Genomic DNA, 22,510 nt, shown 5'->3' on the forward strand with positions numbered 1-22,510 from the left:
GCAGCCTCCGGCCAACGTGCCCCCAGCGCCATGGGGAGGCCTCTTCTTGGACTCCGGGGCTCTGAAGGCCAGGCAGTCAGTGATGCCCCAGGAAAGTCCCTGCTCTCTCTGCATTGGGAAGCAGTGGACTCAGCCTTGCTTGGCTCCACTGGCTTGGGGGCATTATCTTGGTAAAGGAACACCTGCCTCTTTTCCCTAGGGCTGCCCAGCTCAGACCTCTGTGATTCCTGGGTCCTAGACACCCCAGCCCCTAAGCCACTCTTTGCTGGCAGCTTCATCAGGGACCCTGGCCACAGCCAAAGCAGCTCCCTGACAGAAACTGGGAGTGCCTCAGGGCCAGGGGAGAGAAGCCTGGGAGGAGCCGTGGCCTTCTGATACAGAGCTGGGGCTCCAGGACCTTCTACCATGGTGATTTGTTCTGCCCAAGGGCATTCTACAGGTGAGAGGCCACCAGCTCCAAGCTCCCCTTCAGCTCTGGCAGGTGCTCCCTGATTGGGAGGCCTGAATGCAGGCTGGCTCTTAGGACTTCTGAAAGTGGGGCCTCCAGATATCCAGCCCAGCAGTCCCTCTGTCTCTTCTGACAACAGTTGGAGATTTTCTGGCTCCTGAACCCCAGGCCTCATCTTGGAGCTAAAGGAAAAGGTGGGGATAGGCATTTGCGTTGTGAGGACAAGGACAAAAATGCTCCTGATTTTTGTGGGAGTGTATTTATAATAAAACTGAAGCTTGGGAAAAAGCCTGGATATTTGAACATGAAGGGAAGACAGGAATAGGGAGGGTGGGAGGTGATGGTGGACAAGGAGAGGAAGGGGAGGAGGAACAGGAGCCTGGTTGGTGGGTAGAGATCTAGCTGTGGAGTCAGTCAATGAACATTTAGTAAGCACCTACTATATTCTAGGTATTGCGCTAAGGACAGTCCTGGTGACAGCTTAAACTGGTTGGAGAGTCCATTGTTAAATTTTTAGTATGTGCTTTCACATCTTGGAAATCTGCTAATTCTCTGCATCAAGGAGGGCATATGCTGTCTTGTTGATTGCCTAGAGGACTTAAGGAAATGATGGAAAGAATTTTTAAAATTCATTTGTATCACATTTTCAGCTCTCAATTCTCTCCTTCCCATCTCCCTCTATGCCTCCCCCCCAATAAGAGAACAAGAAAAACAAAACTCTTATTTTTAAAAGTCTTTATTAAGCACCTGCTATGGCCTAGGCATTGTGCTAAGCATTTTACAAGTATTTTTTCCCTTAATCTTCACAACAACCCTGGGAGGAAGGCGCTGCCATTATCACCATTTTATAGTTAGGGAGACTGAGTCAGACAAAGGTTTAGCAGCCCAAGATCATACAGCTAGTCAGAGTGTAAAGCTGGATTTGAACTCAGGTCTTCCAGGCCCAGTGCTCTGGCTACTGTGCCACTGTATAGTGAAGCAAAACAAATTCCCACATTAGCCATGTCTGGAAAAAAATATATACCTCAATTTATCACCTCTCTCTCTCTCTCTCTCTCTCTCTCTCTCTCTCTCTCTCTCTCTCTCTCTCTCTCTCTCTCTCTCTCTGGAAGTTGGTAGCATTGGGAAAATGTTAATATTGCAGATTAAATTTAAAAGTGTGTTGTGCATTTTTGGAAAGCTGGTTGTTAAACATTCTCAGGTACACCCCTGGTCTCTTTCCATAAGACACAGAAAGTCTGGATCCCAACATAGTAGCAGAAGCTTCACCGGGGAAGGTCTAGGCAATATCTGCTCCATCCCCCACTACTGGGACTTTCCTCTTCTCCATTAGGGTATGAAGGCTTCCACTGACCTTGAGTGCCCTGAGATAAACTACTGAGCAAAGTTCACCATCCCTAAGAAATATCTGGATGGATGCCCTCAGCGCCAATCAAATCCTGTCCATACATGAAAGGAATTGCTACCCTAACACACCTTTCAAGGTTGTGGTCCAGCTTCTGCCTGAAGGCCTACAGTGAGGGGAAACCCACTGCCTGTTCCACTTTGGGACGGCTCTTCTTGTTGGGAAGGCTCTCCTGACCCCAAGCTTCAGTGTGCTCCTTTCCGTCTCCCCCCCCACCAAGGGCTTTAGGTTCTGCCCTCTGGGGCCAGAACCCTTCCATTGACAGCCTGTTAGATACTTGAGGACAGCTCTCATTCCCCCAGTCTTCTCCAAGCTAAACACCCCCATTTCCTTCCATTCATCCTCATATGACTACTGAGCTAGGGTTCTCCACCATCTTGTTCACCTTCTCTGGACACTCTCCAGCTTACAGAAGCTTTTTTAAACCATGGTGCCCAGAACTGAGCCCAGTACTCCAGGTGGCAGGACAATGAGACCCTCACCTTCTTTTTCCTGGGAGCTCAGACCCTCTCCAGGTGACCCAGGTTCACATTAATTATCTTTCTGTAAAGGTCTTTACATGGGATCCTAGTCCCAGGGCTAGAAGGGTTCTTAGAGGTCATCTAGTCATTATTTTACAGAGGAGGAAACTGAGGCTCACCCAGGCAGATGTGAAGTCCACCTCAAATGCCCACATCCCTTTCAGAACCATTGTGTGAAACGTGCTGGGTCAGTTCTTAATATTGTCAGACTGGGCTCTGGGGAATGACTCAGAATATGGAAGAGCCCCTGGCTGAGCGCTCCTCAAGCCTGCCCTGGGTGTTCTTGCTCACAATGGTAAGAAGCCCAGGGGACGATCTGACATGTTAGTAGAGATCTGCCAATGTCCAATTCCCCGTGTCCAGTGATCCTTAACCAACTGTGATTTCTCTGGGGTGGGTACTCTCTCCCCTGATACAGATCACAACTTCTCTAAGGTTTATCAGAAAGCCTTAGAGAAAGGCTGGAACCCAAAACTCCATCCCTCTTTAACCAGCATGGTGTTGACTGTCTTCAGACTTAGCTGGGCTGGTCCTCAAGACAACAGAAACTGTCCATCACTGGACCTGTACAGAAAGCCTTGGGTGGCCGCCGGGGGAGTCTGTAATGATAGTGCCTTGCTGAGAGCCTTGTTGGGTCAGAGGTGTCAATGGTGGCTGGAACACAAAAGATAGATACCTGGGAGAGAAAAGCACGTATACCTAGACACGGGCCCCCTGACTGGCTTCTGGTAGGGCCATGCCTGCATCTCAATCCTGCTCTGCTGTAGAACCTTGACTCACTGAGCCTGGCTACTCCTCCTTCCTCCCAGAGAAGGCAAGATGACATTTGAAGCATCATGGTTGGCCTGCCCTTGACCACACCCCAAGGCTCCACCAGGAAGAGTAACTGAAGTCCTCTGCAGCCCAGACAGTTCACAGAGAGCCAAAAGGGAATTGGGGAGATGATTAAAGATCACCTCCTATGGCAGAATTGTGAGTAGAAAGGCTCACAGGGGCAAAATAACCAGGGCCTTCCTCCCCACCACCTGCGACCCTCTAGAAGCCATGAGTGAATCAACATTTGGAAATGTTTAATTGTATGAACCTCCTTGAGTCAATGCTGGGGGAGAAAGGGCAGGGAAAGTAAAAAGTGAGGCCAAACAATTTAACATGACCCTAAATGGCTGGGTTTGCAGGATATCCATAAGCTAGCTATCACCGTTTTTTTGATGCCATTGGTCTTCTTGGAGAATGAAAGATACACAATAGTAACAACAGCAAACTACTTAAAGACTGCCCAGGCCTGGGGAAAGTAGAGCTGTTTAAACTGATTTCCAATTATGTTTCTTTCGCTGATTCTGTTCCTGAGTTTAAAAAGAAAGAGATTGCACTTTAGTACAGCAAGGCCCGTCTGTTTGCTTCTGTGTGGGGGGCCAATAGTGACGCAGAACAGATTCAGGGAAGGTATGGGATTTCCAAGTGGGATGGGGTTTAGGGCTAATCTGCTTGGATAAATCCAGCCTAACTATACCCCTTAGACTTTAAACAAATGCCCAAAGCCAACTAGAAAGAGATGGAGCTGGAAGGGGAAAGGTGGCTGGCCCTCTTAAGGGATTTAACACCTTCCTGGAGATTATTTTGGTATTAGGTGAGCACATAGACATCAAGGAGAATGTGAGATTTCCCAGAACCTGACTCTTATTGGGACTTGGATCAGGCTAGTGGCCAGCAGCACCACCTGGTGGTTAAATGACATCCACCTTATTCTCCTGATGTACCTTTGTAACCTTGTCAAAAAAAGAAATAAGGTTACACTGGAGTGAGGTCTACTCTTTTTTTTTTTAAGCAATCAGGGTTAAGTAACTTGCTCAAGGTTACACGGCCAGCTATTTCTGGGTGTGGTGCTGAGTGTCTGAGCCCAGGATTTGATCTCCAGGTCATCCCAACACTGGAGCCGGTACTCTTACTCGCTGAGCCACCTGGCCGCCCCTAAGCAATTGGGGTTAAGTAACTTGCTCAAGGTTACATGGCCAGGTGTTTCTGGGTGGGTGCTAAGTGTCTGAGCCCAGGATTCGATCTCCAGGTCGTTCTGACACTGGAGCCGGTGCTCTTACTCACTGTGCTACCTGGCCGCCCCGAGGTCTACTCTTGATGAAGCTCTTTATCATCACTGTGAAAACCTTTCCAGATGTTCACTGCCTCTTTGACAATGCATTCTAGAATTTTCTTGGGAACTGAAGTCAAGCCTACTGGCCTATGGTTTGAAGATTTCGTTACACACACACACACACACACACACACACACCTTTTTTAAGAATCAGAGCATTTGTCCTTCCCCAGGCCCATGAAGCCTCTCCTGCCTTACCAGTTGTGTGGTCTGGGGTCCCAACTTCCTCATTTGTAAAAGGAGAGGGCTGGACTAGAGGGTCCCCAAGACCCTGTCTAGCTCTGACAAGTCTGTTCTAAGGGGCCTTGAGGCACTGGTATCATAGGTTGCATGTTCCAAGGTTTCTTCAATCTTGGATGCTTTAGGAGACCATGAATTCACTCCTGGGTCCTAGGAAGGCGCCCGCTGGGTTGCAGAGAGATGGGTGGTGGTAGCAGCAGGGTAGTGCCCAGGCTTCTATCCCCCCCCTCACTATCCAAGGGCAAGCAGGAGAACCCTGACCCTCCCTCTGGACTCCAGGCTGTTGCTATTCCCACAGCTGAAAATTCCACCAGCTCTTTGTGTTCCTGGATCCCCTTACTGACTCTCCTGGGCTTGTGCTCAGGCAAGAGTCCAGAGATCCTCTTCTCTGCTTTCCGACCCCTTCACCCAACCCTGCATCTCTCCCAACCTGACGCCAAGTGGAGGGTACCTAACAGTCTTTATCTTCTTGCCAGTTTTGTCCCAGTTAGTCAACAAGTATTAAGTGCCTACTGTGTACCAGGCACTTTGCTAATGATCCAACTTTCCAGGCTGTCAAAGCCAACCAAGAGAGCAGGACCCCAGAAAGAAAGGGAAAAAACCACATAGACACTCAGGCACCCAGGGCCAGAAGGGAAGGAATATGCTTTTTATATTATTTTTTCTTTAACAAGGCACAAAAATGAATTTTTTCTTTCTTTAAAAACAAAACATGAAGAAATCCACCACCAAACCTGACGGAAATAAACGATACTTTCCAAAGGGTGGGGACTGGCCATGTTGGGAAGGGAATCTCTGCCTGCCTTGATTTCCCCCAGGTACCCAGATCAGCCACCACCTCAAGGCCCCTGCCCCATAACCAAGTAGCTGTAGCTTCAAGCCTTACCCCCCCACTGGAATATAAGACACCTTCAGTCACTGGTCAAAGACTGGGCAGAGCCGGGACAAGGTCTTCTTGAGGGACTGGAGAAATCTGTGGCCACTGAACATGGCCCTGAGCCATGTAGAGACCCCTGGGTTGGAGTTCAGAAGATTCCAGTTGTATAAACTCAGACAAGTCATGGGGCTCTAAATCCTCTGAAGCCTCACTGGGACACGAGCACCATTTCGGAGAGAAGGAAGGTTAGATAAAGAATGAAAATATTGTTACCCGGCCTGGGATCCTTGAAGGTGGTGGGAGGGGGTAGAAGAAGGAAGGATATGGTGAGGAACCTTCCCATGAGGCTCCTGCTCACCGGGAGGGGAAGGAACAAAAGCCAGCTTTTGTGGAACACAAGACAACAGAGGGTTAGGGACCCTGGATCTTTGGATCGGGGGTCTGGAAATGGAAAGGAAGGCTCTCCCCACCCAGGATTAAGGGGCCACATTGTTCTCTGCTGAATGGGTGTCTGTGTGCTTGTGGGTGATTGTGTGCTGACCTATGACTGACCACGAGATTGCAGGTGTGGCTGGGGGAGTGTGGTAGGATGGAGGGATGACTGCTTAAGTGTGGCTGTGATGGTATGTGTGTACGTGTGGGGGGGGGGTATGTGTGTGTGAGAGAGACAGACAGACACAGAGACAGAGACAGAGAGAGACAGAAACAGAGAGACAGACAGACAGAGACAAACACAAAGACAGAGACAGAGAGAGATAGAAAAACAGAGACAGACAGACAAACAGACAAGACACATAGCCAGAGACAGAGAGAAAGAGGCTGACTATGTGGGTGGGTAGTTTGGGTAGGGCTATGCCGACGTGTCTGGGTGGGAGGAACCGCAGGGGTTTAAATATGCAGGCAGACACAGAGAGAGGCATCACTTTCCATCCACTGTCCTGTGGGAGACACAAGCAGAGAGCAAGGTGAGGCCTCGTCAGGCTGGCTGGGCTCACACCTCCCATCATCCCTCTTTCTCATGGCCTGTCTCTGACTTCAGAGACCACCCCAACCCCATCTAAGAGCTGGTGTCATCCAAGATTGCACTTTGCAGGTAACCTGGCTGTGAGCCCCTCATCAGACTCATCAGATTCTCTTGGACTGGTCTTCAAAGACCAGGCAGTCACCTCCAGGTGCCATCAGGCACCCCATCACACAGCCACACACCTTCATGGTCATAAAGCAGCACCCAACCAAGCCCAAATCCACACAGGAATACATTGTATCAAGGGCTTCCTCCTTCCTCCCAAATGAATGAGCTACATGCCACAAGCCCTAGTTTCCACTAAGAGTAAAACACATCCCCATCCAGCACTCTATGCTCCAGCAGAAGGTGGCCTAGATCTCTGGCCCCGGCAGGAGCAGGCTTGACTGTGGACTCCAGGATGAGGGCAGTAGGCTAGAGTTAAAGAGGACTTTCTGGACAAGGGCTGGGGAGGAACATTAGACAAGCAGATGCCCAAAGGAGACAAGAATCTCCCACTGCCCAGGGGGTGGGGAGGGGCTCTATCTGGGATGACCCTTCACACCTACACACCCCAACCCTGCCTGGGACCTGCCCCCTGCCCTACCTGGGCTAGTCCGGCTCACACACCTATCTCATTTCTTCCTCATCTTCTTCCTCCTCGCCTTCCTCCTCCTCCTCCTCTTCTTCCTCCTCTTCTGGGCGCCCACGGTTCTTGGACCCCTCACCAAGCTCAAAGTTGCCCTCAATGTCCAGCACCTGCAGGTGCATCAGCCTTTTAAAGGTGCTTTCCCTCACAGCACCCACAGCCAGCTTGTTAAACCTGCACAGAGCAAGAAGATGAAATTCAACTGGGATAAATGCAAAGTCTTGAGGGGCAGGATGGCAAAGTACACAGAGAGTTGACCTTGAAATCAGGAAGCCCTGAGTTCAAATCCAGCCTCAGATACTTATTAGTGGTGTGGCCCTGGGCAAGTCACTGAAACTGCCTCAGTTTCCTCAACTGTAAAATGGGGACAATAATAGCACCTACCTCCCAGGGTTATTATGAGGATCAAACAAGAAAATTATTGTAAAGTATTTAGCACATTGTCAGCCATATATAATAATAATATATCAATATCTGGTTATAAAAAAGTTTAAGTGGGCTTAAACATCCATTTTACAAGTATTATATATGTATACATATATACATATCTATACAAGTATATCTTATACTTATATAGAAGTATAAGACTTGGCTGGACACTAGTTCATCTGAAAAGGATCTGGGGGTTTAGGTGGACCACAAGTTCAACATGAGTGTTATAAAGCAGCAAAAAGGGGGGGGGAGGCTAATGCCTTTTTTTAGCCTCTTTTAGGCTGTATTTAGTAAGAGAGGTATGGTGTCTAAAGCTTTCAAGGTGATAAGAAGGTCAGACTACATTTGGAGGACCGTTTTCACTCTGGGTGGGTGACACATTTTAGCAAAGATGATTGATAAGACCTTACAAAAGTTGGCAGTCAGGATAATGAAGGGCCCCAAGAGCCAGCCACACAGGGATCAACTGAAGGAACTGGAGGTACTTAGTCTAAAGAAAAGGAAGCTTGAGGGAATATGATGCCTGTCTTTAAGCACCTGAAAGACTGTTGTGGATAAAAGGGCTTGACTTGGATGTGCTTGGCACAGAGGCCAGAACTAGGGAGGCATCAGGAAGCTGTGCTTGGCCCAGCGTCAGGAGACACTTCAGAGTTCTTCATGTGTGGGAAGGGCCACCTCACTGAACATCCTGAAGGAAAGGCTGGATGACCATTGCTTGGGTTTGTGGTTCTAGAAAATCTCCTTCAAGTAGAGGTCAGACTAGCTGCTTGCTAAGCCTCCGTGCCATGCTGAGAGGCTGGAATTCAGGGGTCTAAAACTAGGACATGGACTCTTGGACCAGGACTTCAGCCAAAGGATGATAGGTTCTTGGTCAGGGACACTGGGCATCTAAGAAGGCTGGCAAATCTGTATTTGCCAAGAGACTGGTGCCTCTGACCCGACGTGGATGTGGAGCGAGAAGGAGGAAACATCCCACATACGTCTGCTGAGCCAGAGACCACAGAGAGGAGAATGCAGGAAGAAAGACATCCAAGGAGATGACAATTGTCCATCCAACACTCATCTGCCCACAGACGTCAACCTTCAATGCAAAGATTGGGCTTCAGGACTCCAACAGTACAGGTGTGACAGGGGATGAAAATGTAGCAATGGGAAGGGCTGCTGTGGTTTTTCTTCCAATCAAGGCCTGTTTGTGATGACATAGAGAGCTCCAATGTAAGCTGCCGACACAAAGGGGATGTTGTTTGCAACTTAAAGCATCACAGCATCTGAGATTCAGACCTGGAAAGGACCTTAGAGGTCATTTAACAGATCAGGAAACTGAGTCACAAAGAGGTTAAGTGACTTGCCCCAAGTCATACATACAGTTGGTAAGTGTCTAAGGCAAGATTTGAATTCAAGTTTTCTTGATTCCAAGTCCAGCACCCTAGCCACAATGCCCCCTAACTTCTTCATTGCCCATAGTCATACAGTCAGTATATGTCAGAGGCAGACCCTGAACCTGATGCCAAGGCTGGGCCTCTATCCACTCTACCAGGGACTCTTTCCCTTTTTTGTGTCCAGGAGCCCTTTGGCTGCAAGGATCCCTTCTCAGAAGACTGTTTTTAAATGCACAAAACAAAAGCCATAAGCTTACAAAGGAAACCAATTCTATGAAAATGAAGATGTCATTTTCCCATCCAAGTTCATCTGGAATCTGTCCATGAACCTCCTTCACCCCAGGTAAAGAGCTCCTCCAGTATATTGAGCTGCAGAGCCATGGAAAGATGAGACTTCTTATTTAAAACAGAGACTGGACCCAAGGGAAAGAGCAAGATATCAAGAAAATATACCTTGTGAAGAAATCTAAAATCTGGAATGAGGAAGGATGATGGAGAACACTTGGGTGAAGATAAATGAAGATAAAGACACAATATTGTGGGAAGGGTAGGCTACATACCACCTAGACAGAGGGAGGAAAGAGATTATGAGTCCTGGAGACAGAAAGGATAGGAATCTTTATGACAGGAATGGTGGTGGGAAGGGGGGGAGGGTGGTAGGAGCCAGAGCACTGTCTGTGGTCTGATGTACACCCAAGTCTGGCAAGAATATATTTCAAAGAATTCAGAGGCAGAAATTCACACATGGAGCACTGTATTCCATTCTGGACAGAGATTTTAGAAAAGACCTTGACAAGATAGAACCCAAGTAGGGGATGGGATCAAGTATGGGGAGGGCACTCAAGACCATGTCAAAAGAGGTTCAACTGAATGAAATGAAGGTGTTTAACCTCGAGAAGAAAAGTCTTGGGGCGACATCATAGCTGTCTTCAAATATCCGAAGGCTGCCATTTAGAGAACAGAACCAGGATGGAGAGGCAGAAGCTGCAGAAAGGTAGATTTCAAATCAGTAGAGAGAACTTCCTAGCACTGAGCTGTCCAACAGTGAAAAGAGCTGAGTCCTTAGGTAATGAGGTTGTTGGGGAGAAGAGGCTGGCTAGCCCTGTCAGAGCTGTTTAAGGTGAGAACTCTTGCTCAAACATGGATTGGACCAGGGGACCTCTGAGGCCCTGTTCCAGTACTGAGGTTCTGGGGTAAGATCAGAAACCCAGCAACTAACAAGACTGACCTGAAGATCCTGAGTCTCCATTTTCTGTTTCTCCCACAATTCCAAGTGCATAACTGGGCACACAGTAGGCACTCAATAAAGACTTGTTGGTTCTAATCTTGGCTCTGCAGCTAAGCCATTGTGTCACCCTGGGCACACAAAGTCTCCATTTCTTCCTCTGTAAGATGGGGGGCTGAGTTCAAGAATCTCCCACTCCTCTTCTAGTTCTGACATGTTCTAAGGTCCTGTCCACTCCAATAGTCTACATTCTAATAATCTGTGTTAAAATGATTTGAACCAAGAAAATCCTGGCCTGGGATGTGGGTGGTGGGGAGGGGGCACTCTGGAGAACAGGTACAAGGAGAAGTACTCAGAGGAAACCCAAGGTTCCCTGGGCATGTCCTGGATCCTGGGAGCCCCGCCCAGCCTCCTACCTGAGAAAGATCCCCTTGAGATTGGGGGTCGACTCAAAGGCATTTTCAGCCACGGTGCTAATCTTGTTGTTCTGTAGGTAGAGGTACTCCAGGGACTCGGGCAGGCCCTCTGGGATCTCTGTGAGCTGGTTCCCGGCCATGTTGAGCAGCTGAAGGGGGTGTGGGGAGATGGGGAGATAGATAGGAAGGGGTTAAGAGGAGACGGAGCGGGATTTAATTCCTCTAGATTTGAAGAAGAGTCAAGAATGGGGCAAGAATGGGAGTACCATCCCGAGCCTCCAGATCCCCCACCCTCCCTCTGCCCCACAGATTGATTCACCACATTAGCTTGTAAGAGACAGGGCTGGATCCTGTTACACGATAGTACACAGGTTATGGCCCCATTTTACAGAAGAGGGAGGGAGCTGCCACCCAGAGACTTCCCCAGATCACATGGCTGCACATGTGAGAGTCAAGCCTGGAGTGTCCAGCTGGGAGTAAGGAGACTTGGGTCTACGTGACCTTCATCGGGTTGCTTCAGCTCAACAAAGCTTCAGTGATTACCAACCAGGTGCAAGGCATTCTGACGTCACAAGGGCATCGATTTGGAGGCTTTAGAGCTGGAAGGTCATCTGGTCCAAGCCTCTCCTGTACAGATGAGGACACTACCCTGGGTCCTGTAACTAGTCAGTGTCAGAGCTGGGATTCGAACGCTCCAATCTTCCCAACTCCACGGCCAGGATTTCATTCACTACTCCACTGATCGGCCTGATGAGAGGGAGGTGCAGGGGGGACAACTACTCAAATAACTGATAAGAGGGGTGAGTGTGATAAATGAGAAGGGGACAGTCTGGGCAAATTACTACAAGAAAAGTTGGGAAAATAAAGAGCATGTGCAGGAAGGCTTCCTGATGGAGGGGTCATCTGAGTTAGGTCTTGAAAGGAGGGGACTTCAGCAGATGGAGATGGAAGCTACATTCCAGGCACTGAGGATATCATGAGTAAAGAAACAGAAAATGAGAGAGCGATGGGAGCGTTTCAGCTCCTCTTGTTTCTCATGTGGGGATCTGGTCTCTCCCATTGAAGTGTAAGTTCCCTTAGGGCACGGACCCTATCCTCCTCTGGTGTCCCTCCTGCCATCCTGTCCCCAAGTCCAGCACAGGGCTAGGCACACAGACGACACTCCCACAATGTGTGCTGAATTGAACTAAGCCTCAGACTGGTCTCCCTGACACCAGTCTCTCCTGGTTCCAATCCACTCTTTCTACAGCCTCCAAATGATGTTCTTCAAGCCTGGGTCTGACCACGTCACTCTCCTTACTGCCCATAGGATCTGTGTTTGATCAAACACAGACTCCTGTACAGTCTGGCTCCAGTCAGAGCTTGCGTGCTTCTTGTGTGTGACTTTCCTTTGCACACTCGCTGGTTCAGCCAAGCAGGCCCATTTGGGGTTGCCCAAAGCCAATGGTCCATTGCCCACCTCTGCCTACACCCAGACTGTCCCTGGAGCAGGGAATGCATTCTCTGCCACCTCATAGTCCCTTAGAAGGTTGTGTGAGCCCTAGGATCTATGGGAAGACACGCCTGATCCTGCCAAGTCTGAGAACCCCCAAGTTACTTAGAATCAACCAACCGAAACTTCCCCACTAAGGACATGGCACTTCCCCCCAAGAGAACGGAAGCTCCTTAGTTGGGGTTTCATTTCTTCAGTGGTTTTAGCTCCAGCACCTAACAGTGGCTGGCACACAGTAGGTGCTTAATTAATGCTTGCTGAATTAAACTGAATCCTGGAGGATCACAGGGTCACAAATTTGGAGGAAAAAAAAGAATTTGAGTCTACCACACCCTCCTTTATAAGGAAAGGGAGGTCCAAAGAAGGAAAAGACATATCCAAGGCCACACAGGCAGTAAGAAGCTGCACCCATTCTCCTGCCTCACAGACAAGTCATTAAAAAATGTTAGGCAGCAGCACAGAGCCCTGGGACACTCCACTAGAAACTACCTTGCAAGCCAACATTGAGCCATGAAGGACACTTTGAGGTCTAGCTTGTGTCCCCCTGCCTTGTCCACAAGAGGAACAGGAAAGAATTTGTCAAATGCTTTGTTAAAACCTATATGAACTCTTTCTAACACATACCCCATAACTTCACTAAGAGGAAGTGTTTGGTAGCCCAACCAGTGCTGAACCTGGGATCTGGAAGGACCTGGATTCAAATCCTGACACCTAGACTCATTCAGTGTATGGCCTGGAGCATTTCATCTCTCTGAGACTCTGTTTTGCCAGCTGTGAAATGGGAATAATAACATTTCCACTGCTTCCTTCAAAGGATGTTGTAAAGCTCTGCATGAGTTCATATTCCAATCCTTCCATTTTACAGGGGAGGAAACTGAGGCCCATGGGAGTGAGGTGATTTGTCCAAGGCCACACAGATAGTATCAGAGGCAAGATTTGAACTCAGGTCCTTTAACTCAGAACCAATGTTCTTCCCACTGTACAATGCTGACAGGGTGTCTAGACTGACCCTACCCTGGTCACCTCCTCTGGACACTGGACACACTCCAGGTTGTCCACCAACCAATCAATCCACAAGCATTTATGAAGTTACTATTCTATGCCAAGTGCAGAGCTAGGCATTGGGGGTACAGAGAAGAAAATGCCCTCAAGAAGCTGAGATGCCAGTGGGAGGCTCCCCTCCCCCCACTTCCTGTGGAGCTCTGGGGGAGCCAGTGGAGGCCATCACCCACACAGCGACTGCTCTGCCTGTGGCCTAGCGTTCAGGGTCAGCCCTGCCTGTCCCCACACCCCCAGGAGCGGAAATCAGGAGAGGAGGGAGCTGGGGCCAGCTGCATGACTAACTCCCACGCTGGCCTGGGTCCCCCTCAGCTGGGCTGGCAAGCACACCAGAGGTTGTTCTGGAGCCGAGTCCCTCCAGCCAGATGACGGAGCTTCCCGTGGCCTCCGGCCTCCTGATCCTCACCCTGCTATTCCAGGAGGGGCCCAGGAGGCAGCCATGCCTCTGCTTCCCACCCCTGGCCAGAGGGGAGAGGACGGTTCAGCAGCACTCAGGGCAGGGGGCCGACTCTGGGCAGACACAGCCCTGGGAAGAGCCTGGAGACAAGGCTCAGCCGATGAATTGAACATTGGACATTCTCTCCTTTTTCCCATCGAATAGGACCAAACGGCCGCCTTCCTCATGGATGTTTATTGGGTGATCCCAGACCCTCCTCGAGGCCTCTCCTGGCCCCCACAGCTGGTGCCGCCCCCCGCCCCAGCTGCTCTTCCTTATCTCTGAATCTCTCACCACTAGCTTGCTGTCTCTCCCCCCTTGGGCTTCCCACTGCCCACTCCTCGGGGGCACAGGCCGTGTTTCTGCTTTTCCTGGCATCTCTCACACTCAGTAGAGGGTGGGCCCCAAGGGAAACCAAGGACAGCAGAACCACGGGACCAGTGAGGGGGAGACAGCAACTCCCCTGCGCTAGAGCAGGAGGAAACAGAAGCAAAATGGAGGTCAGGGGGGCCTTCTGTGAGAGCTGTCAAAGGGGAAGACTGGTGTCCTAAATGAGGAAGTCAGGTGTCGATCTAATGGCCTGGAAGACCCGAGTTCAAATCCCAACAGATACTTAGGATCTGTGAAAGTCACCAAAACCTCTTTGTGCCTCAGTTTCCCCATCTATAAAATGATGATCATAACAGCGTCTACCTGCTAAGGTTGCTGTAAAGGTCAAATACAAACATCTGTAAAGTACTTTGTGAACCTTAAAGGGCTTCTGCCCCTGGGATAGCCCCTGGGCTCCCCCTACCAGCGGCCCCAAGGCTCAGCTGAGAAATGGGGCCATGCTTGTTTCCAAGTGGTCAGAGGACCAGAAGGCTAAAGGCAGTACAGTGTTCCCAAAGCCAGGAACACCTGGGTTCTAGTCCTGCTTCTGATTCATCCTGGCTATATGACTCTGGCCAAAGCTCTCAACCTCTCCGTGCTCTGGACAACTCTCTAGGACTATGAGGTGCCCGATGAGAGCCTGGGGGAGGAAGTCTCACCATCCAGCAGCGACATGAGAACAGTGATGAAATCTCAGGTCCTGTCCCATAGGAACTGGCTTTGAAGGTGGGGGGATCTCACATATACATCATCCAGTCCAACACTCTTGTTTCACAGATCTGGAAACTGAGTCCCAGAGAGGGGGAAAATGACTCACCCTAAGTCACTTGAGTAGCAGAACCAAGAATTGAACCCAGGGTCCATGCCCTGCTTACTATACCAGCCTGCCTCTCAGGTGGGCACCAGGGAGACCAGATCCCAAGGCTGAGCTCTCAGTGAGCCTGAGGTCACTGGGACAGAGATGTGGACAGGACCTGAGAGCTCCCACTCTTGTCCAGGCTGAGCAGAAGCTGGTGGTCAAGAGGAGCCACACTGGCTTGGGAGTCAGAAAATCTGGGTTCTGCTGGAGTGCTGCTCTGTCCTGGGACATGTGTGCCCTGTGGGTCTCCCCATTCTCATTTACAACTTGGGGACCCATCACCCTCCTCCTGCACATCTCCTGGGCTTATTGCTAAAAAAAAAAAAAAGAGCTTTGTCAGTAAGGAAACACTCTAGAAACATGCACAACAATGATTTCTCCACCATAAAGAGAAAGGAAGCCCCTGGTGGGCAGGCTCAGCTGTTCTCCTTCTTGCCATGGGCCCCATTTCCTCTCAGCTATTCCTTCAGATGCTGATCACCAAGGATCAAGACCCTCTTGGGCTTTCTCTTGTCCAGGCAAACAACAGCCAAACCACAGAGCTGCACTCCCAGCACGAGACCCTCATTTCACAGAGGGGGCAAGAGAAGCCCAGACAAGGAAAGTGACTTACATGAAGTCACCCAGCTAGAAAGTGTCTAATGAATCTATACCAAGGTAGTTAGTGACTGGTGGCTTAGCAGCTATCCCGCATACCTTCTGAGGTCTGGTATCACTGGGACCATACACAAATGACCTTCCAACTTTGTCAGACCCAGGAGAGGCATGTCCCATTGACACTGCCCTTAGGGAAGCCAAGGTCCTGTCTACACCAACACGGGGCCTCAAGGAGACCAGGAGTGGCCCTCTCTGCCTACCTATCTCTTCCAACATGCCGGGGACCTGAGGCCCCATTGATGAGGGCACAGCCTCCAACGAGGAAGATCCAAGCCCATCCTGGAGGCCTGTGCCTTTCTAAAAATTCTAGGCACGGCTAGATCAATAGCACGTTGTAACGACAATAGCCAATATTTCAGGTCTGCAAAGCTCTTTATATATGCTAACTCAATTTACCCTCACACCCCTGGGAGTGCCATCATTATCCCCATTTTACTGACGAGGATACTGAGGCTGAATGAGGTGACGTGACTTACCTACAGTCACACATCTCACAAATGTCTGAGGCAGGATTTGAACTCATCTGTCTGCCTGCCTCTTCTTTGTATCTGGGCCCATAACGTATGACCGATGTGCAAATCCCCTCCTCTAATGCAGGCTGCAGATCCTCCGTAAGTGCCTCAGGCACTGAGGTCAGGCAACTTGTCCAGGCTCACAAAGTTAGTATGTATCACAGGAGGGACTTGAACCCAGGTCTCCTGTCTGCTAACCCCACTAACCCCATCCCCTATATATGCGTAATATTGCACATATTGCATGCCTAATGTACCTGACCTCTTCATGATAAAAGTGGATGCTGGATTTCATGGGATATGTACATGTTAGGAGGTTGAAGGTGAAGGAGGTGTGTGGTTAGATGGGAAGGATGGAGGGACACAGCCCAGACCCTCCCCCACCCCTTGAGTGTTCTAATAAACCCCAGGCTATTAACTGGAGTCCCAAGGCTCCCGATCCCAGTTCAGCCAATTAATATCTGTGTGCTCTCTGTGGGCCTCAGTCTTCCCAGCTGGAAGAGGACAAATTGGCCTAGATTGGGTCACCCCTGCCCTAGATGATCCCCAGGTTCCTCCCAGCTCTAACCCCTGGACCCTGCCCGGCCCTCCAGCTATAGCCCCAGCCCCTTGCCTCTGCAGGGCCCAGGCTGTGGGGCTGGCGGGCGGCTGGCACCGGGCCCTACCTGGAGGCTGCTGAGGTCGGCCCAGGTGCGCGGGGTCACCGCCCGGCTCTTCAGGCGGTTGTTGGTGAGGTACAGCTCCCGCAGCTGGACCATGCTGGCCAGGGCCCCCCGAGCAACGGCCTCCAGGTAATTGCTCTTCAGCTTGAGCACCTGCACGTTCTTGGGAAGGCCCAGGGGTAGCGTCTGCAGGAGGTTTCCCGACAGGTCCAGGGACTTGAGCAGACGCAGTTTGCGGAAGGCATCCCGGTGGATCTGGGGGCTCGTGATCCTGTTGTAGCTGAGATTGAGCTCCTCGAGGAAGTAGGTGGTGGCAAAGTCATTCCGAGCGATCCCGGAGATCTGGTTGTGCAGAATCATGAGGGTCTTGACCCGGCGGGGGAGCCCGCTGGGCACTCGCTCCAGGACGTTGTTGTACAGGTGCACGGTGTGAAGCTTCTTCAGGCCCTGGAAGGCCTGCGGGTGGATGCCTTTGGCCTTGAGCTTATTGCTGTGAAGAAGCAGGTACTCCAGATTCCGGATCTGGGTCAGTACATCGGGACCTACAGTCCGGATGGCGTTCTTCTCCAGGTGCAGAAGCACAATGTTACGAGGCAGGCCCGCAGGGATCTCAGACAGGTTGTTGCTGGACAGATCAAGGTATTCAAGGCTGGAAAGTTTCCTGGAGGAAGAAGGGGAAGGCAAGACTGAGGCTCACCAGAACTGAAACCCAAATTCTAGTCAGCGCTTGTAAATCACCAACCTCAGCACCTATGCAGAGTCTGCAAAGGAAGGGCTGGCCTTGGAGTCAGGAAGGTCTGCATTCAAGGCCCTCTTCTGACGTCCCTGGGCAAGATCCTTCATCTCTCAATGTTCTAGGTAACTTTCTACATTGCAAAGAAGGCGTGACCTTTATTGGTAAAGAAATTTTCCTCAGCTGGGAATTCTGTGTATCAGTGAAATCACAAGCACAGTCCCTACCCTTATCCTTACACTTCTGTTACCAAGCTTAACCATTTGAGTAAGGCCTCAGACTCCTCATCTCAAATGGGCTCAATGACCTCTGCACAGATGACCCCAGTCCTTGTCCCGAGCAGAAGCCCAGATTCACCAGTGCCTGCTGGACAGCTCCAACCCAAGGTGCCGGGACTGGGGTCCAAGACAGAATCAAGAGGCCAAAACAAAGTCATTCTGTTCCCCACCAAACCCACCCCCTGTTTCTTTGTAGGATGTCACTATCTTCCCTAAATAATCTCTGGCTTCTTTTGCTCCTTCAAGGCAAGTCAAGAAGCATGTTTCCACTTCATTGACCCTCACTTCTCAGATTCAGCCAAGTTTTGTCCATTCAACTCCACGTTCTCTCTCAATTCTTCCCTCCTTCTCTCTCCTCCCCCCCCCATTCCAGACTCTTCTCACCTCACCCCTAGGCTACTGCAACAATTGGCCTTAATTGATCTTCCTGCCTCCAGTCTCTCCCCTGTCCTGTCCATCTTCCATGAAGCCGCCAAAGTCGCAACTTGGCCATGTCCACTCCCCAGCTCAAAAATCTTGAATAGCTTCCTACTGCCCATGGGTTAAAATAATAACTCCTTGGCCTGGTATTCAAAGGCATTCACCATCTGGCTCCCGCCTAACTTTTCACCTTTATTTCATACCACTGCCTACACATGTCCTAGGTTACTGTCAGACTGGCCTGCTTGCTGCCTCCCAAACTCACAGGCCGTTCCTCCTCTCTGCACCTTTAATGAACCAAAGGAGACAAACTCAAGTGGTGTCTTGACGTGGCCCCAGTCACACAGCCAGGAAGTGTCAGAGATAGGACTTAATCCCAGGCCTCCCAAGGGCCCCCTGCCACCTCCCTCTGCTCTGCTATTCCAAGCTGGTTATCCCCACTCCACCTTTCAACTCCCTCGTCACTGCCCCAGTCTTCCACTTCGTCCCACTTTCCTCCAAAAAGACTGTGTTCAGTCCACGTGCCTCCTCCTCCCCTCCTCACCCTAGGGGCCAACAGAGTCCAGAACTCTCCCAAGTTCAAGAAACCTCGCCCTGCCTACAGCCAACTTCTCTGAGGACAGGGGAGTTACTGGAAGTCTTGGAGTCTTCTGGCTGGGCGCCCCAGCGTGGCCTGACAAGCCCTGGCCCCAGTTCTCCAGCACAAGACCCAGAGGTCAGCAGCAGGCCAGGGACTTGGCGCCTGCCCCAGGCCTTCAGAGAAAAACTGGCCCCTGACCACACTTCCTCCTGCTGAGTCAGGGGGCATGAGAGTGAGATGGCAGACTTCTCCCCTTCCACTAGCCTCATTGTCACAACAGCTTCATCTTTACAGCATCATATCTTGTAGAATCGTTTGAGGACTAGACCATGGTTTCCATTTTATAAATGAGGAACTGGTGTTGTCCCAGGTCACATGTGGCCCCAAATCCCCATTTCAAGTGCTGACTCTGGGCCTTGGGGAATCAGCTCTAAATGGCATCTTCGGGAGAGACTTGTGTACCCAGATGGACCATAGCTCCTTAGGCGCTGGGGCTAGGCCTTGGCCAGGCTGCTTCCAGAGGATAAAGGGAGAGAACAAGAGAACACAGAACATGGGCACGAGCCAGGGACCTGTTTTCACCATCTCCTACAGCAGCTTAAGGCTAAAAACCACCTTCCTCACAAGAGCTCTATGAGATGTGGATTGTCAAAGTTACTCTCCCCATTTCACAGGTGAACTAACTGAGTTTCAGAAAGATGAAGTCCCTTGCCTAAGCTCACAGAGCCAAGACTAGAACCCATGTCTCCTGACTCCCAGGCCAATATCTTGAAGCCAGTCTAAAACCACGATGAGGTTTCAGCAAAAAACTTCTTTTCTCTCCCCAGCCATGAGTTTGCCCATGTACTTTGCTGGGTTTTCATATTCAAAATTTTCCTTTGGTTCCAGGGGTTTCCAGACTCGGAGCTGCAACACTAACCGCCATGGTTTCTTCTGGATACGGTAAGTTAGCATTTGTTGGTCCCAGCCCTTCTTGGCTCTCTAAGGGATGTTCTGGAGAGTGTGTAGGGTAGCGGCTGTATAGCCTGGGCCTTCACCCAGACCAGGATAAGAGGCAGCTGCTCACCAAGCCTATCCTCAGCGATGCTGCTAATGGCCACCTGTTCTCTGCCCTCCCCGAGGACTCAATGTGCTTCGTCCTGCTCTCTCCAGAAACTCGCCCATGACCCAGGAGATCTCCCATCTCTGTACCATGCCTGGAAGGTTTGCCCTCCTCATCTCCATCTCAGCTCAATCCCTGATTTCCTTCACAGCTCAGCTCAAAGACCACCTTTCTGCAGGCTGCCAACCTTCCTCTCCAGGGTTCCCTCACAGCTGTTCTTCATGGGTCTGGCATATACCTATCCATGTACAATGCCATCTCCCCCGGTGGAATGGAAACTTCTTGAGGGCAAGGACTATTTTACTTCTATCCCTTGATCCCCCTACTTAGAAGATGCTTAATAAATTCTTGCTAACTGACTGTAATTTTGCTAATCCTGGTGGAAATTGCCACATCCCCGTGAGTCAGACCCTCTGACATCTGAGGATGGTGAGCAAGGGTCAGATGTCCTGGCAGACATCTCTCTTGCCCTTGGCTCACATGCAGATGATCCGACAGTGACTCTGGCACACAGGGTAGGCCAGGGGAGTGAGAATCCCTGAGAAATGGGGGTTGGAACAGACACCCATGAGCTGTGTGAGCACAGGTAAGTCAGGCCACCTGGGAGCCTCAGATGGTAATATTTACACTAACTGCCTCCCATGGGGACCATGCAGAAGGCATTGGAGCAACAATCACTTTTCTACAAGGCTGTTATGTAGCCCTTGCCAAGTACTACCCAGACATTAGCTCACCTGATGGGCGGCCCCATTTGGTAAAGCATGGAGGGTGATGGAAATGTGCACCACCACTAACGGCCAAAGCCAGCAGCTCCCAAGGGCCCTACTCTTCAGCCTTCAAGCTCATGTCTCTTTCCTTAACAATGGGCTTTCCCAAGAAAGGGGAATCATCAGGCCTGGAGGGGAAAAGAACAGGCTTGGGGGCTAAGAGAATGAGCCTGGCCAACTTTGGGGCTGGAAGTGGATGGGACCCTGGGTATGGTGTAGCAGATAGAAAGCTGAACTCAAGAGCTGGAAAAACTTGAGTTCAAATCCCAACTCAGCCACTTACTACCTGTCTGACTCTGGGAAAATCCCTTCTCATCTCTGGGCCTCAGTTTCCTCATCTGTAGAAGCAGAGAGTTGGCCTCCAGAGCTCCTATGGCCCCTCCCAGCTCTAAAGCTCTGACCCTGTGGCCTGAGGAGGAGGCTCACCAGAAGGTCTCATTGTCCATGCCTTCATTGGTCAGGTAGTTATTCTGTAAGTAGAGCTCCCGGAGGCTGGTGAGCTCACTGAAGGCTCCCGGTGGGATCTTCTCCAGCTTGTTGTTCTGAGGAGAGAGGGTGGGAAGGCAGCATGAGGGGAAGGAGCCTTGGAGACCATAGCAAGGCAGGAGAGGAGGGAAGGAGGGAGCGGGGTCCCAAGAGGAGGAAAGGGACAGGAGGACCAGGCTTTCAGCTACCTGATGATGGGGAATTCTAGACTGCCTGATCCATGATTAATTCCCTTCATCTTAAACCTTTTCCTTTCTTGATGCTTTTATCTTCTGGTTCTCATTGAGACCTGGATCCTTCCTAGCTATGCCGCCTCCTGGCCTCCCACTTGCAGCACTGGCTGCCCTTTCTCTCATTCCTCCCTCCCCCTACTCTCAAGAAGAGGATGGGGACACTCCTGGTCACTTCCAAGCTCGTCCTCTCTCTCCATCCCTTGGTAATCTCTCCTCCTTCAATGTTCACTCAGCCACATTGACCACCCAATCCACATGCTAGTGGCTCTGGTCTCCAGACCTCCAGGCCACTGCCCTTCCTTCCTCAATGAGCTCAGCTCCTGGCTCACAGTCCTGCTCTCCTCCCTAGCTCCTGTCCTCACCCTGGGGGCCTTTGGCCTAGATAATGACACCCCCTCAGTCCCTCTGACCTCGAGGTTCCTCAGCCTGCTCATTTCCCATGATCCCCTCCTCACCCCGGTCATCTATGCAGACATGCGTCCATGTTCTACCATCACCTACAAAGGCACCGCCTCCATGTTCATGAACTCTATGACCTATCATTGGGTTCTCCCTCTGCCTGCACCCCAGGGTCTGTTCTCCGTCCACACCATGGGCTCCAATCCTCTGACCCCCCGGGTCTTTCCCAGGCCATTAGACTTGCACTGGCTTAATCCCCCTGCTTCATCCATCTCCTCTTGAACACTTCAGGAACCAGTCCTAATGGACACTGTCCTCTTTTCTGCGGCCGAGCCTCAGCCTTGGGTCACTCCTACCATCTATTGCCTTTACTCCTACTCACCTGCTGCTTGAAGAATGTGAAGAATCACGAAGCTGCTGACAGCCCACGAGGTCCCTTAATTAACTGGGCCTTCGTCTACGCAATCCTTTTATACCTCCCTAATTAACTCACCATCCCACCCTCTCAGGCAGCTCTCCTGAACCTTTCCATCCCTTCTCAAAGCTCCCAGGGCTCTCCTTTTCCCACCCTCTCAGGCAGCTCTCCTGAACCTTTCCATCCCTTCTCAAATCTCCCAGGGCTCCCCTTTTCTCACCCTCTCAGGCAGCTCTCCTGAACCTTTCCATCCCTTTTCAAATCTCCCAGGGCTCCCCTTTTCCCACCCTCTCAGGCAGCTCTCCTGAAC

General features: G+C 50.7%; 1 protein-coding gene across 1 annotated transcript in view; it reads right to left on the bottom strand.

Moving 5' to 3' along the window:
• Positions 1-5,397: 5,397 nt before the first annotated feature.
• The window catches only part of LOC138164968 (podocan-like), a 44,989-nt gene continuing 27,876 nt past the window's right edge, over positions 5,398-22,510 (bottom strand). Inside the window, exons 6-10 of the mRNA XM_069092976.1 lie at positions 21,094-21,357; positions 16,791-17,448; positions 10,742-10,890; positions 7,248-7,463; positions 5,398-6,575 (exon numbers count right to left, since the gene is read on the bottom strand). Of these exons, the coding sequence (XP_068949077.1) occupies positions 7,271-7,463; positions 10,742-10,890; positions 16,791-17,448; positions 21,094-21,357 (1,264 nt within the window). The 3' untranslated portion in view covers positions 5,398-6,575; positions 7,248-7,270. The remainder of the gene's footprint in view (positions 6,576-7,247; positions 7,464-10,741; positions 10,891-16,790; positions 17,449-21,093; positions 21,358-22,510) is intronic.

The sequence above is a fragment of the Petaurus breviceps genome, unplaced genomic scaffold (genome assembly GCF_028583685.1).
Source record: "Petaurus breviceps papuanus isolate PSGF00001 unplaced genomic scaffold, PetGlider_PUasm1.0 207, whole genome shotgun sequence".
Taxonomy (NCBI): domain Eukaryota; kingdom Metazoa; phylum Chordata; class Mammalia; order Diprotodontia; family Petauridae; genus Petaurus; species Petaurus breviceps.